Source organism: Microcaecilia unicolor, chromosome 4 (assembly GCF_901765095.1).
Source record: "Microcaecilia unicolor chromosome 4, aMicUni1.1, whole genome shotgun sequence".
Lineage (NCBI taxonomy): Eukaryota > Metazoa > Chordata > Amphibia > Gymnophiona > Siphonopidae > Microcaecilia > Microcaecilia unicolor.
In genome coordinates, this window is record NC_044034.1 from 137,555,117 (window position 1) to 137,571,312 (window position 16,196).

At 42.7% G+C, this 16,196-nt stretch overlaps 1 protein-coding gene across 1 annotated transcript; it reads left to right on the top strand.

Annotated features, from left to right (window-relative positions):
* The first annotated feature begins 6,079 nt into the window (after window positions 1-6,079).
* Window positions 6,080-9,560, top strand: SLITRK5 (SLIT and NTRK like family member 5). The gene is given in 3 exon segments (XM_030199439.1): window positions 6,080-6,113; window positions 6,743-7,981; window positions 7,984-9,560. Coding segments are annotated over 2 exon segments (2,664 nt in total). The 5' UTR covers window positions 6,080-6,113; window positions 6,743-6,750; the 3' UTR covers window positions 9,417-9,560.
* The last annotated feature ends 6,636 nt before the right edge of the window (window positions 9,561-16,196 follow it).

The window sequence follows — 16,196 nt, forward strand, 5'->3', positions numbered from 1 at the left end:
AAAAAAGTAGCACCTACGATTTGACCTTGTTGGGCAGACCGGATGGACCAAGCAGGTCTTTTCCTGCCATCATCTACTACGTGATGTTAGGTTATGTTACATTATATTATTTAAAGCCATGCGGGTTAGAGGGGAAAACCTTTTTTGACCTGATGCTCTAGTTGTGTGATAGAAAAAAAAGAGGGAACCGGTAGTAACAGGGCCCGTTAAAGCCACCGGCGAGAATACCAGTTTGAATTTGTTGTTGCATTTGAGACTGACTCCTCAAAGAAACAGGCAGTGTTCTACGGCCTGCCACCCTGAAAATGACAGATACAAATCAAGCTAAAGTGCAGTCAAAGTCTCATCTGAAGAGAGCTAAAAGTAAGACAAATCAGGGAGAACTGAATTTTGCATCATTGGATGATCCTATCTGTAAACGGATTTTGTGTGCTGAGGTAAAAGTTGCCGTACTTCTTGCTAGCCACAATGATCCTGTTGCAGATGCAGACCATCTTAGTCCCTTAATACGAAATATCTTCACAGACAGTGCCATAGCTATGGGTGGCTTACCAAGGGGGGGGGGCGGTGGGGGCGGTCCGCCCCGGGTGCACGCCGCTGGGGGGGTGCCGCTCGCCGGTCAGCGTCGTTGGTTTCCATGCTCCCTCTGCCCTGGAACAGGAACCTGTTCCGGGGCAGAGGGAGCTTGGAAACCAACGACGCTGACCGGCGAGCGGCACCCCCCCAGCGGTGTGCACCGGGGGGGGTTCTTTTGCCGGGGTGGGGGGTGTCCCTTCGCCGGGGGTCGCGCTGCATGGGGGTGGGGCGCTGCACCCGGGGGGCGGGGCGCATCGGCGATCCGCCCCGGGTGTCAGTGCCCCTCGGAACGCCACTGGATACTCTAGTGGCAGAACAAAAACTGCCTGTATCACGAATGGAGCAATTCGCAAAGAATTTAAACAGCTGCTTATCAATCATATGAGTGATCATCCTTACTCTCTTTTAACCGATGCCTCAAATGACAGTGGTCTTGAGAAAATGAATCCCATCACAGTCTGTATGTTTGATACGACAAGACAACGCGTTTGCACTGAATTTTTAGGTATGGGAATTACCTCTGGGGTAAATGCTTCAACAGCAGATGGAATCTTTTCCAAAATAAACTCTGTGCTGGAAGAATGTAATATTCCCTGGTCCAAATGTGTAGAATTTGGAGTTGACAACGCAATTGTAAATCTGGGAAAACGAAATTCTATTAAAACCAGGGTAGAAACTAAAAATAAAAACATTTATTTAATGGGATGTCCTTGCCATATTGCTCATAACACAGCATCTGCTGCTGGAAAACAATTCCAAGCTATTGCAAACTTTGATGTAGAAGATATGGCAATTGATCTTTACTACTGGTTTGACAAAAGTACCAAGCGTAAAAGTGGACTGCATGAGTACCTTTCTTTCTGCAATTCTGAATACAAACAGATCATCAAGCATGTTTCAACAAGATGGCTTAGCCTTGAAAATGCAGTGAACAGAATTTTAAAATTGTTTGCTGGCTGCCGTTCATATTTTCTTTCTGTAGAATGGGAAGCTTCACTCAGCTCAGAGACCAGGTTTAAACGTCTAAAAAGAGCGTTTGAACATCCAATGACAGAAATATATTTATTGTTCTTTCAGGCTACTCTTCCAGTATTTAATGAGTTCAACAAGTTCCTTCAACGAGGAGATCCATGTATACCCTTTATTTATGATCAAATGCTGGGGTTCATCAAAAAACTATTGCAAAGATTTGTACAGGTCAAAACAATCAAAGATTCACCTTCTCTTCTGGCAGTGCCTTTCAAAGAAGTAGAAAATCAGCTTTCAAATAAGGCTCTTCATATAGGTATGGTTACAAGGCAAGCCATGCAGAAGCTGGAGAATGAGGGTGCAGTGACACAGACCTAGCTGAAGAATTTCTACTCTGCGGCAAGAAGCTTTTTTACAGGAGCAGTTCAGTACGCGTTGGACCATTTACCCTTCAAACAAAATTTACTCCAGCATGCTTGTTTTGTTGATTTCAGCAAAAGGGAAGATGTCTCAGTTACAGACGTTGACTATTTTGTTGGGCGGTACAGTGACCTTCTACAATTTTCACCGTCTGATATGGATCGACTTGCAGAGGAGTTCACAGACTATCAGCTCTTAAATGATACAGATATTCCAAAAGAAATCATGGAAGCAAGTCAAGAGGTTCAAGAATATAATGGGGAAACCTTCCAGTATATTCGGATGGACATACTTTGGAGCTATCTTGGCCAACTGAAAGTTACAGGCACTAATCAGCTTAGGTTTCATAGACTTTTCAGAGTGGCGGAGATAGTCCTGGTGCTACCCCATTCTAATGCCAGTGAGGAACGGGTATTTAGCATGATTCGGCAGAACAAGACTCCTTTTCGATCCACCCTGAGCTTGGATGGGACCCTCTCTAGCCTTATGACCGTTAAGATGCGCAACCCCGAACCCTGTCACACCTTTGAACCTACAGAATCTCTCCTTTCTTTGGCCAGAAAAGCGACATGTGAATATAATAAAGGTCACAGTAAATGACTTTAAGTTAGGACTTGACAGATGCCAGGCCTGTGTCGAGCAATTGTCTCATATACGGTATCTCTAATAACATATTTTTGATGTTATCCTGATCTGCTGGCTCATTCTCTATTCTAGGTTTTGTAGCCTGAACATATTGGCAGTTCATTCTGGGATATTGAAAGCAGGCAGCATTAATTCACAGTGGGGTGGCGTGTACTAAAATCTCCCTCTCAAAACTTGAGACCCCTTGGCAGCTCTGTAGATGCGTGCTAAAATTGGGATGAGATTGGGGCGGGGAAGGAAGCAGAGAGAGATAGAGAAAAAAAATGCCCAGTGACAAACTTTGCATTAGTGCTCAGTAGAGTACAGAGGAAGGGTGGGTGCGTGGGCAGTTACATGAAGCCATAATGCAGGCACTGTGGCAATATCCGCTGTTCTTTCTTTACAACAGTGATAGGCTATCCTGCTTATAATCGAATGAGAAAAACGCCCAAGTTCCGACCTAAATCGGGAGATGGACGTTTATCTCACAAAAACGAATAAAGCGGTATAATCGAAAGCAGATTTTTGGACGTTTTCAACTGCACTCCGTCGCGGATGCGGACAAAGTTGATGGGGGCGTGTCAGAGGTGTGGCAAAGGCGGAACTGGGGCGTGGTTATCTGCCGAACAAAGATGGGCGCATTTCACCGATAATGGGAAAAAAGTATACGTTTTTAGCTAGAATTTAGGACACTTTTCCTGGACCCTGTTTTTTCACGAATAAGGCCCCAAAAAGTGCCCTAAATGACCAGATGACCACTGGAGGGAATCGGGGATGACCTCCCCTGACTCCCCCAGTGGTCACTAACCCCCTCCCACCACAAAAAATGATGTTTCACAACTTTTTATTTTCACCCTCAAATGTCATACCCAGCTCCCTGACAGCAGTATGCAGGTCACTGGAGGAGTTGTTAGGGGGTGCAGTGGACTTCAGGCAGGTGGACCCAGGCCCATCCCCCCTACCTGTTACAATTGTGCTGCTTAATGCTTATTAGTCGTCCAACCCCCCCAAACCCACTGTACCCACATGTAGGTGCCCCCCTTCACCCCTTAGGGCTATAGTAATGGTGTAGACTTGTGGGCAGTGGGTTGTGAGGGGGATTTGGGGGGCTCAACACACAAGGGAAGGGTGCTATGCACCTGGGAGCTCTTTTACCTTTTTTTTTTTGTTTTGTAAAAGTGCCCCCTAGGGTGCCAGGTTGATGTCCTGGCATGTGAGGGGGACCAGTGCACTACGAATCCTGGCCCCTCCCATGAACAAATGCCTTGGATTTATTCGTTTTTGAGCTGGGCGCTTTCATTTTCCATTATCGCTGAAAAACAAAAACGCCCAGCTCACACATTGTTGAATAAAACATGGGCGTCTATTTTTTCCCAAAATACGGTTCGGTCCACCCCTTCACGGACCCGTTCTTGGAGATAAACGCCCATGGAGATAGGCGTTTTCGTTCAATTATGCCCCTCTATGCCTGGGAAAACTGAGCCGGCTGCTCTACGATTTAATAGCACATGCAGACGCTATATGGACATATATGTGATGCAGAGAGAACAATATCGATAGTTTTTACCATGGGAGCCAACTTTTCAAAATGATTGGGGGTGCTAAACTCAGCGGAAATTCTCACTCCCTGGATACAAGCAAGGAATTTGTTCAATATTATACGTGCTTAAGCACCCGCAAGGCTGCTTCCTATGGTTCGTACATAGGAAAAGATGGGCCAATAGTTACCTGATGTAGCATGTGCGTGCCTACAGACTGTGGGTCTGGATATTGTGAGGAGCTAAGCTGACCGTCACGTTGCCAGTGAGACGGGAAAAGTGCGGAGCTCTCGCCTGCAATCTCTCTCTCTCTCTGTTTCCTGCACATATTCATCATACACATGCGCGCGCACACGCGCACACTCTGTTTCCTGCACATATTCATCATACACATGCGCGCGCACACACACAGCACAGAGAGCTCTTTATCTTGTCTATGTGTCTGTGCATGTATGTGTGTCTGTGCGTGTATGCCCGGGCCCTTGGGCTTCTGTGCGTGAAGCGCGCCAGCTGCAGGAGTGTCTTTTCTTCCTCCTCACCTCACTCAAGCAGAGCGCGGACACTATGCACTTCTCATGGCTTGATGCCGTGTGGGGCCCAGGAGATTTCAGGCTGAGTAAGTATGTCATTAGCTTTTCTTTGAATGGAATCGGTTCCATGTGTTGGGGTGATCGGAGCAGACGGGGCGATGATTCAAGCAGGCTTCATGTTCTTTCGGCTCTGGGTGTTAATCCACGCACTGGCTTGGGAGATGGATGAGCATAGCGTGCAGGAAGGCAAATCTTTGCTTTGGATTGTCCCTGAAAAGCTTCCGATGCACCTGGGAGGGAGCCGGATTATGTTCTAGCTTGGGGGAACGGGTAAACTCGGATGCTGTTAAGTGCCAGGTGCAGTGCGGTTATCTAGGCTAACAACTCTTCCGGGAATAACGGCGCAGTGAAGAGCTGAATATCTCTGTTGGAGAAAGAATTGAAACCCAATGTCTGCTTCCACACTGGCTGGCCAGATCAGCTTGTTTTGTATTCATGTGGTTTCCCCTGCTAGACAGAAACAGATTTTCCTCTTGTCCACTCGTAATGGCATTTGAATGAAACTTCTGAAACAGATGAGAGTTAAAAACGAGCGGGTGTACAGGCAACGGGATTTGTTTCTGGGAAAAACTTGTGCTCCCCAATGGTTAAAGGATGAATAAATGTTCTCATTCTGTAATTAAATTTGAAAGGTGTGCTTTCTCTGAGGAAAGTAGATCACATGTTTATACACGGAATTTTTGCATACATGATTTTTTGTATGTGGGTTCTAATTCTACAAACATGTGTGTAGCTGTGTGTGTGGTTTTTTTTTTTAATGATGAATTCACACATAGCTACAATATTGTAACTAGAAGATGTCTAGCTTCCTGGAAAGGAGTAATCTAATGTATTGTATGGCATTCTTCACGTTAGCCTTCTGGCATGAGAATCAAGCCACTGGGAAGGTTGAGCAGGCAAAATGCAACCGCGCTCCAGCAGCACAACGTTTCAGCCTCACTGACTTATTAGTCCACCCCTCCCCCTTCTCTCCTCTCTGTCTCTCTCCTTTCTAATGCACGCGATCTCTTACCATTATTATTCATTTTAGAAATTCGCAAGCAAAAGCAAATGCTGAACATTACAGAAAGACATCAAGAGAACAAAATCTTAATTTATTTTCAGCCGAATGAAATTCGAGTATTTCACAGGTCATTGGTGGAGGAGATTTTTTTTTTTATGGCTTTTAATCAGCTCGGGTGTCTTCTCTCTTGAAGGATGAAGAGTCCTGACAGCCATCACTGCTTGTAATCAGCAAATTCATTGCTTGGATTGTGGGCAATGAAAGATTTTCATGAAGCATTGTTAGATCTCCCTCCTTTTATCTGGCTTGTTTTGCAAAATTTTGGGAATAAATGTTATGTCAAATATGGCTGAGTCTTGGCAGAGGAGCTCCCGAATCTCACATATTATTCTGGTGAGTAGGAAACTGAAATGTTCCATTTTATGTTTTTTTTTCCTCAAGGGCTAAGAATACATAATATTAGGTAATATCTATTGAAAGAAGGTGACTACGGATCTGTGTATCATGCTAAACCCTTGCAAATGGTGCCTGAGATTTATCTTAATTCTGTTTCCAGCAACTATTGCAAGGGTGATTGCAGCACAGCTTTGAATGGGTAAACGTGGGGAAGGAGACCTTTGCTGTGTGCTGTTCGTGTAAGAAGACGCTTAAAATAATAATAATAAAGGTTATTTGATAATACGTGAAGTGTGAAACCTCATAAAATGGTGTTTCGTTTCTCTTAAATTAGATCGTGAAAACTGAGCTGCCAGCCATTTTATGTATTATGGCTTGATCATGAAAAATCGTAGGAAACTGGGACACAGATCCCTGAAATAGAAATACCGCAAACCTGGTTTTCATAGCTGCTTTTCCAAAATATACTTAGGAGGTTGAAATCAATTTTAAAATAAGTATGACATGCAGATCTTCTTCTTTAATGATATGTGTATTAAGTGAGTGCTTACATTAAAAAAGAAAAACCAACAACTTTGTTCCATAAGATAAAATGCTTCACTTTATGTTTTTTTTTCTACTTTTAGGAGATAAAATGTGTGTTTCCTGTTCCACTGTAATTTTGGACCAGGACGTAAACAGGAAAATGCAGATCTGGATGCTGCAGACGTTTGCATTTGTTTTATCAACCCTAGTCCTGTCTTCGGCAGACACCGTCGAATATTATGGTGAAATCTGTGAAAATGGTTGTCTTTGCGAAGAGAAAGATAGTATTTTGACAGTGAACTGTGACAACAGGGGGATCATTAGCCTTTCGGAAATCAGCCCGCCACGTTTTTCACTCTATCATCTCTTGCTGTCTGGAAATCTTCTGAACAGGCTGTATCCAAACGACTTTGTAAATTACACCGGAGCTGCAATTCTGCATCTTGGGACTAACGACATCCAGGACATTGAAACTGGAGCTTTCAATGGACTGCTGGGTTTAAAGAGACTACATCTGAATAATAACAAGTTGGAACTTTTGAAAGACGACACTTTCTATGGCTTGGAGAGCTTGGAATACCTCCAAGTCGATTATAATTATATTAGCGCCATTGAGCCCAACGCTTTCAGCAAGCTGCATGTGCTGCAGGTGCTAATTTTGAATGATAATTTGCTGTCCAGTTTGCCCAATAACCTTTTCCGCTTTGTGCCCTTAACGCACCTAGACCTGAGGGGGAACAGACTGAAGCTTCTGCCTTATCAGGGGCTCTTGCAGCATATGGATAAAGTGGTAGAGCTGCAACTGGTGGAGAACCCCTGGAACTGCTCTTGTGACTTAATCGCTCTGAAAGATTGGTTGGACAGTATCTCCTATGCTGCTCTGGTGGGGGATGTGGTTTGTGAAACGCCCTTCCGTTTGCACGGTAGGGATTTAGATGAAGTGTCCAAGCAAGAGCTTTGCCCAAGAAAACTGATTTCGGATTACGAAATGCGACCACAGATTCCTTTGAGTACTACTGGGTATTTCCATACCACTCCAGCCTCGGTCAACTCAGCAGCTACATCTTCATCTGCTGTTTACAAACCTCCTTTGAAACCCCCAAGGGGCACTCGCCAACCCAACAAATCGCGAGTGCGCCCAACTCTCCGCCTGCCAGCCAAAGATCTCGGGTACAGTAACTTTGGACCAAGCATCGCCTATCAAACCAAATCCCCAGTGCCTTTGGAGTGCCCCACTGCCTGCACTTGCAACTTGCAGATCTCTGACCTGGGACTTAATGTGAACTGTCAGGAGAGAAAAATCGAGAGCATTTCGGAACTGCAGCCTAAACCCTACAACCCAAGAAAATGTACCTAACAGAAAACTACATCAGTGCAGTCCGCAGGTCTGATTTCATTGATTCCACAGGATTAGATTTACTACACCTTGGGAACAACAGGATATCAGTCATTCAGGACCAAGCCTTTGGGGATTTAACTAATTTGCGCAGACTTTACTTAAATGGTAATCTAATTGAAAAGCTGACACCTGAATTGTTTTACGGGCTTCAGAGCCTTCAATACTTGTTTCTACAATACAATGCCATTAAAGAAATCGAATCTGGAACATTTAATTCTGTACCTAGCCTGCAACTTCTGTTTCTAAACAATAACCTGCTGAGATCATTACCTAGTAATATTTTTTCAGGCTTAAATCTTTCCAGACTGAGTCTTAGGAGCAACCATTTTTCATACTTACCAGTAAACGGAATTCTAGACCAGCTGAAATCTCTGGTGCAAATAGACCTACATGAAAATCCCTGGGATTGTACGTGCGATATGGTAGGTATGAAATTGTGGTTAGAGCAGTTTACCACAGGTGTCCTAGTGGAAGATGTAGTCTGCGAATCTCCAAAGAGATTTGCTGAAAGCGATATTAGATCTATCAAATCTGAGCAGTTGTGCCCAGATTATTCCGACATCATTATTTCTACACCTACACCTTTTGCTGCCCCTATCCCAGAGAGGACTACAACGTTAACATCCTCAATAAAATTTAATACTGGCTCCAGCTCAGTGCCCTTGTCTGTGTTAATACTAAGCCTGCTTTTGGTGTTCATCATATCGGTCTTTGTGGCTGCTGGCCTCTTTGTTCTAGTTATGAAAAGGCGAAAAAAGAATCAGAATGATCGCGCAAGCACCAATAATTCCGACATTAGTTCATTCAATATGCAGTACAGCGTGTATAGCAACAGACCGTTACCTAAAGTCAAAACACCAGCTGGTCATGTGTATGAATACATCCCTCATCCTCTAGGCCACATGTGCAGAAACCCGATTTATAGATCCAGGGAAGGCAATTCTGTGGAGGATTACAAAGACCTTCATGAGCTGAAAGTCACCTATAGTAATCATTTAGAGGAAGATAGGGGGAATCATATAAGGAGCCCAGCCTACAGTGTCAGCACAATAGAGCCCGGGGAAGAGCTGTCTCCTGCTCAAGATGCTGACCGGTTCTACAGGGGGATTTTAGAACCAGATAAACCCTTGGCTGCTGGAAGTAATCTCGAGTATAAATTTAACAGCCCAGCTCCCTTTACTTATACTCCAAACTATGACATTAAACGCCAGTTCTTGCATCCGGAGAGAGTACGAGAGACGGTGCTGTATAGCACCTCAAATACTGTCTACGTTGAACCCAATAGAAACGAGTACCTGGAATTAAAAGCAAAACTAAATCTTGAGCCGGACTACCTCGAAGTTCTGGAAAAACAGACGACATTTAGCCAGTTCTAAAATCCTAAAACATTTGTATTAAACCAGAACAGAAACAAATAATAACTCTTTGGTGATTTTTGTTGTTCTTGTTGTCGGGTTTTTATTTTTGTTTGTTTGTTTGTTTCAACGATTGGATGAAGTGCCTTGGCACAAGATTTTCAAGAAAGGATATTTAAAAGGTGTGCAATCTAAGTTTTTTTTATTTTTTTTAATTAGGAAACAATATCAATATTGTACCTTGGGCACAACACTTGCTCCTGAGAAAACAATGCTATTAAGGTCAGCTTGTGCAGGTTGCAAGTATTTAAACTGAATTCACATTTCTTTCTTTTTTTCTTTTTTTTGTAAAAAGTTCCCCTTTTGAAGAGTGCAGTGCACACACCCATCTGCCATGGGTGGGTTTAAATAGCTATTATGAAGATTAGCACACCCCAACTTTAATACAAGCTTCGTTTTTTAAAGGATATGTTTGTATGCTTTCTGGACTTTTGAATTAAAAACAAGATCTTTACGATCACTAGAGATGTGGACAGATCATTACTTGCAGAGATATATGATCATAACTGGTTAGTCAAGCGTAACTTATTGAAAAAATATAAGATATTTTAATGTAGCACTTATTTTTTTATTCACAATAGCATTTCTCTTTCCTTCCCGATTTTACTCTGTGACTTGCTCAGAGAGGTTGCACTATGTTAGGGGTTTTCTTTCCAAAGCTGAAGTGATATCAGGAGGTGTTTGCTCACTAAGGGGCCCTTTTACTAAGCTGTGGTCAGCACTAACGGGTGCTTTAGTGCTTACCACAGATTAAAAAGCCACCACTGCGAGACACGGCATCCTGCAGTAGTTTTGGGGTCGGCATGCACTATCTCTACACTAAAATAAAAGATGTTATTTTTTAGGGTGGAGGGGCATGTTTGGAGGCAGAGAGTATGCATGCCCTGCACTAATCAGTGCGGGGGAATTGGTGCACACTCTCTGATTGGTGCAGGATTAGCTTGGGAGCCCCTACCGCCTACAAAATAGGTGGCAGTAAGGGCCCCCACAGTAACGGTCATGCACTAATTGGGAAATTAGCACATAGCTATTAATGGGGGAAAAAATTGCAGCCATTTTACAGCTGCGCTAAAAGTGTCCTCACCGTGTTGGAAACCCACACTTAAAAATAGTGCAGGCCACTTTTCCTAGAGCTCAGCAAGCACTGATGGAATTAATGCGGGCTAAATGCTAAGAAGTCTGTAAGTGTAAAATGGGCTTCTTAGCATTTAGCGTACGCTAAAGCTTTAGTAAAAGGGTCCCTAAAAGAAACAGTAAGAATGGCCAAATCTTAAAGACAACGAAAGGCAAAACATCTGGTCAGGATAAAATAACCCAAGGCATCTCCTTTTATGAGGTAATGATTCTTGACCTTTTATTAAGGTAATTAGTTGGATTAACTAGTGAGGGATATGTGGATATTGGTGGTTTAAAATGAAAAACTATTTCTTTCCATTAGTCAACCAAAATATTAATTATTTGACTACTGTTGTAGCCAAATTCTGATTGTTTAGTGAACTACAATTGCACTTGTACAGATCCATGTGTATAAAGGCACCTTGAAGGGATTAGGGATGGACTGTACAAAACTATACTTAAGGTCTTTATCCTTTGGGCAGTAGGCAATGATAAAGATTCATAAACACAACATAACTGGTGTCACATATGTATCCCAGCACATGTAATTTTTTTTTAATTTCTGAATAAACACTTGACAATTATTTGAAATGTAAAGACATGAAGTAATCATTATCTGCTACTTGAAGTGTCTTGACAAAATCTTTTATAACCTACCAATCTAGCTAAAGCAGAAATGGATAGAAGCTACTTTAAATTATGCATATTTATATTATGCACATCAGCATTGCTTATAAAGTAAATTAAAAATGAGTGTATAATTTTGCACGTGTTCAGGGCACTAAAATTATATATATATATTTGTTTCAAAATATCAATGCTGTTTCACTTTAAAACTTTTCTTCCCTCCTAAAGTTATGAATAATGGGTAATCCAGGGTAAACAAATAAGTGCCATTGCACATTTGTATGCTAGTGTGCTCTTTCTTGTTCTCTTTCCAGGCCTGTGTTAAGAGGGTGCATACAGGGCAAATACCTGGGGTCCTGTGCCACAAGAGGCCCCAAACCTGCCCAACTATAAGAAAGTGCCAAAGTGTTTTAGTCCCCCACCAATATCTGTCCTGGGCCTCAGCATGTCTAACACAAGCCTACTCACTTTTACACACTCATAATACACACAGCTTTGCCACAGCATATGTAGATATATGTAGATTTTAAAGTGAAGGTTGGTTTTCCACAGTGGATCTCTGGAATGTCATCAGGCTGGATTCTGTTCAAATAAACTATATACAGTAGACAGAAGAAAACAACAGCAAGGATTTTACAAAAATTGCAGTTTCTTTCCCTATTAGCTCAAATATGTCATGTTCCACTTGATATATTTCTCAATTCTTCCATGAAGACATAATTTTTTATTTTTAAAATCTTGGCTTGTAATGAATAATCTTCACTGGGATATGCAACTGTATAAATGTGGGTCTTCTCAAATTGTAGCCATTTTTGAGAATAAATGGAACACTTTCAGGCTCATTTTCGAAAGAGAAGGACGCCCATCTTTCGACACAAATCGGAAGATGAGTTTCCTTCTCCAAGGGTCGTCCAAATCGGTATAATCGAAAGCCGATTTTGGACGTCTCTAACTGCTTTCCGTCACAGGGATGGCCAAAGTTCAAGGGGGCGTATCGGAGGTGTATCGGAGGCGTATCGGAGGCGTAGCGAAGGCGGGACTTGAGCCTCGAACCATAATGGAAAAAAAGGGCGTCCCTGACAGGCACTTGGATGACTTTACCTGGTCCTGTTTTTCTTACGACCAAGGCACAAAAAGGTGGCTGAAATGACCAGATGACCACCGGAGAGAATCAGGGATGACCTCCCCTTACTCCCCAGTGGTCACTAACCCCTTCCCACCCTCAAAAAATATCTTTAAAAATATTTTTTGCCAGCCTCTATGCCAGCCTCAGATGTCATACGTAGGTCTATCACAGCAGTATGCTGGTACCTGGAGCAGTTTTAGTGGGTGCAGTGCACTTCAGGCATGCGGACCCAGGCCTATCCCCCTCCCTATCTGTTATGTTTGTGGAGGAAACAGCGAGCCCTCCAAAACCCACCACAAACCCACTGTACCCACATCTAGGTGCCCCCCTTCACCTCTAAGGGCTATGGTAGTGGTGTACAGTTATGGGTAGTGGGATTTGGGGGGCTCAGCACACAAGGTAAGGGAGCTATGTTCCTGGGAGCATTTTATGAAGTCCACTGCAGTGCCCCCTAGGTTGCCCAGTTGGTGTCCTGGTATGTCAGGGGGACCAGTGCACTAGAAATGCTGGCTCCTCCCACGACCAAAGGGCTTGCATTTGGTCGTTTCTGAGATGGGCGTCCTTGGTTTCCATTATCGCCGAAAATCAGAAACGACCATCTCTAAGGACGACCTAAATTTCAAGATTTGGGTGTCCCCGACTGTATTATCGAAATGAAAGATGCACGTCCATCTTGTTTCGATAATACGGGTTTCCCCGCCCCTCCATCGGGACGTTTTGCGAGGACGTCCTCAACAAAACTTGGGCATCCCTTTCAATTATGCCCCTCCACAGGATCCTTTTACTAAGCTGCAGTAAACACTAGTGTGTGCTTACCGCTGGTTAAAAAAGCACTACCGCGGGATGCATGGTAATTTTGGAATTGGTGTGCACTTCTCAAGTGCTAAAAAACAGAAGGGGTATTTTACTAAGGTACGCCAGCATTTTTGGCTTATGCTAAATGCTGAGACACTCATTATATTCCTATGGGTGACTCAGCATTTAGCGCAAGCTAAAAATGCTAGCACACCTTAGTAAAAGACCCGCAGATTTTTTTAGCACAAAAGGTGTTTATCAGTGGAGAGTAGGTGTGCCTATCGCTAATTGATTTGTGTGTGGGCATTGGCATATGCTGACTAATTTGTGCAGGATTAGCGCAGGAGCCCCTACCGACTACAAAATAGGTGCTAAGGAGTCTTTCACTAATGGTCACGCGTTAATTGGAAAATTAGCACATGACCATTAATGGAAAAAAGGAAATTGCAGCCATGTTATACCTACACTAAAAGTGGCCTCAGTGTGCAGGAAACCCATGGGCTAAAAATAGTGCAGGCCACTTTTTAGTGCAGCATAGCAAAAGGTCCCCTATATCATTTTATGTATCTGTTTGCAATCTTATATGAAATATATTACCATTGTACTCTTATTTTCAATTTATGGTAGGCCAATTGTTTTCAGTTTTACATAATGGTGCTCTTTTACTAAGCTATGGTAAAAAGTAGCCTTAGCACACCTTTATGCAGGTCATTCAAGTGCACTAAGGCCATTTTTACCACAGCCGTGAAAAGCTTGATTTTCTATTTTTTCATTATTTATTTATTTGTTACATTTATATCCCACATTTTCCCACCTATTTGTAGGCTCAATGTGGCTTACATAGTACTGGAGAGATGTTACAGACTCCGGTGTAAACAAATACAAAGCGATGTTGTGGTAAGATAAAGTCCATGTGGCACAGCCACACTAGGGAATCGTACAACAGAAGAGTTGTGTTATGTCCATTATGTTCTTTAGTTTTGTTGTGTTGCAGAGATCAAGCATTTATGTTGGATCGGTAGGGTATGCCTTTTTAAACAGGTTAGATTTTAGTGTTTTCCGGAAGTTCAGGTGGTCGTTCGTCATTTTCAAGGCTTTTGGTAATGCGTTCGTTCCACAGTTGTGTGCTGATGTAGGAAAAACTGGACGCACAAGTTGATTTGTATTTGAGTCCTTTGCAGCTTAGGTAGTGCAGATTTAGGTACGTTCGTGTTGATTCGGATGTACTTCTAGTTGGTAGGTCGATCAAGTCTGTCATGTATCCCAGAGCTTCACCATAGATAATTTTGTGAACCAGAGTGCAGATTTTGAAAGCAATGCGTTCTTTGATTGGGAGCCAGTGTAGTTTTTTGCGAAGCGATTTTGCACTTTCAAATCGTGTTTTTCCGAAGATAAGCCTAGCTACCGTGTTTTGAGCGGTCTGAAGTTTCTTTAAGATTTGTTCTTTGCATCCCGCATAAATTCCATTGCAGTAGTCTACATGGCTTAGTATCATTGATTGTATCAGGTTGCGAAATGTTCCCCTCGGGAAGAATTGTTTCACGCGTTTGAGTTTCCACATTAAGTGGAACATTTTCTTTGTTGTGGATGTCACTTGGCTCTCTAGTGTTAAGTTGCGGTCCATTGTAACGCCGAGGATTTTCAGGCTGTCTGAGATAGGGAGGGTGTAATCTGGGGTGTTAATAATTGTGGGGTTATCCGCACTGTGTAGGGATGAGAGGATGAGACAGTGTGTTTTTTCTTTGTTTGGTTTTAGTTGAAATGCATTTGCCCAAGAGTCCATGATGTTCAAGCTGATCTTGATTTCGTTGGTGATTTCTGTCAGTTTAAATTTGTAAGGAATGAATATTGTGACAACGTCTGCATAGATGAAAGGGTTAAGGCCTTGGTTGGATAAGGACTTGGCTAGTGGGGTCATCATTAGGTTGAAGAGGATCGGTGATAATGGCGATCCTTGTGGTACTCCACAGTCTGCTTTCCATGGTGATGATATGTTTGAGTTTGATTTTACTTGATATGTTCTTGTGGTTAGGAAACCCTTGATCCAGCTAAGTATGTTTCCACTAATCCCGAACTTATCTAGTAATCTTATTAATATATAATGGTTTACCATGTCAAATGCACTAGACTGTCGAATTGGAGGAGTATGTTTTTGCCTATTGCTATTTCCTGCTTGAATTTGGCTAGGAGAGTGAGTAGTACTGTTTCTGTGCTATGGAGGGGGCGAAAACCTGACTGTGATTCGTGTAATATTGAGAATTTGTTTATATAATCTGTAAGTTGTTTGGCTACCATGCTTTCCATCAGTTTGACTGACAACGGAATGGATGCTATTGGATGGTAGTTAGTGATTTCATTTGTTTTTTTCTTGGTGTCTTTTGGTATTGGAGTGAGTAGGATATTGCCAATTTCCTTAGGGAAGAGACCTTGCTGAAGCATGTAGTTTATGTGGGATGTGAGGTCTGCTATGAAGCGGTCAGGGGTGGATTTCATTAGGTAGTTGGGACAGGTATCTAGTTTACAGTGAGTGTTGGAGAACCTGCTGATCGCCTGTGCAACTGCATCAACAGTAAGGAGGGCGAATTTTAACCGGGTTCGGTTAGCCGGGTATTCTCCAGTGGTTGGATCCAACTCATTAAGGAAGATTTCGATGTCAGTGTTGTCCTGAGGTAGCGTGTTGCGTGACTGTGTGCTAATGTTGTCAATAGTACATGACCATTTTTAAAAACAAATGTGGGAACACTTACCATCACCTATGTTGTAGGCAGTAAGAGTTCCCACGTTATCCATGCACTAAGTAATTAGTGTATAGTAATGCAGATGCACTAACTTGTTGGTACAGGAACGCCCATTTTCCCCCTGACATGCCCCCTCAAAAAAATTTATTAGTACACGGTTAGTTCATGTACATGGTAAAAATAACATGGAAAGCTTTAGAGTGTCCCGCGTTAGGCCATTTTTGCTGTGTTAGGCACACATTGGTGACTAACACAGCTTAGTAAAAGGGCCCCATTTACCACAGATTTACAGCAAAAATGAATGTGCAGTAAGTGCAAAACTTGTGTGGTAAATGAAGG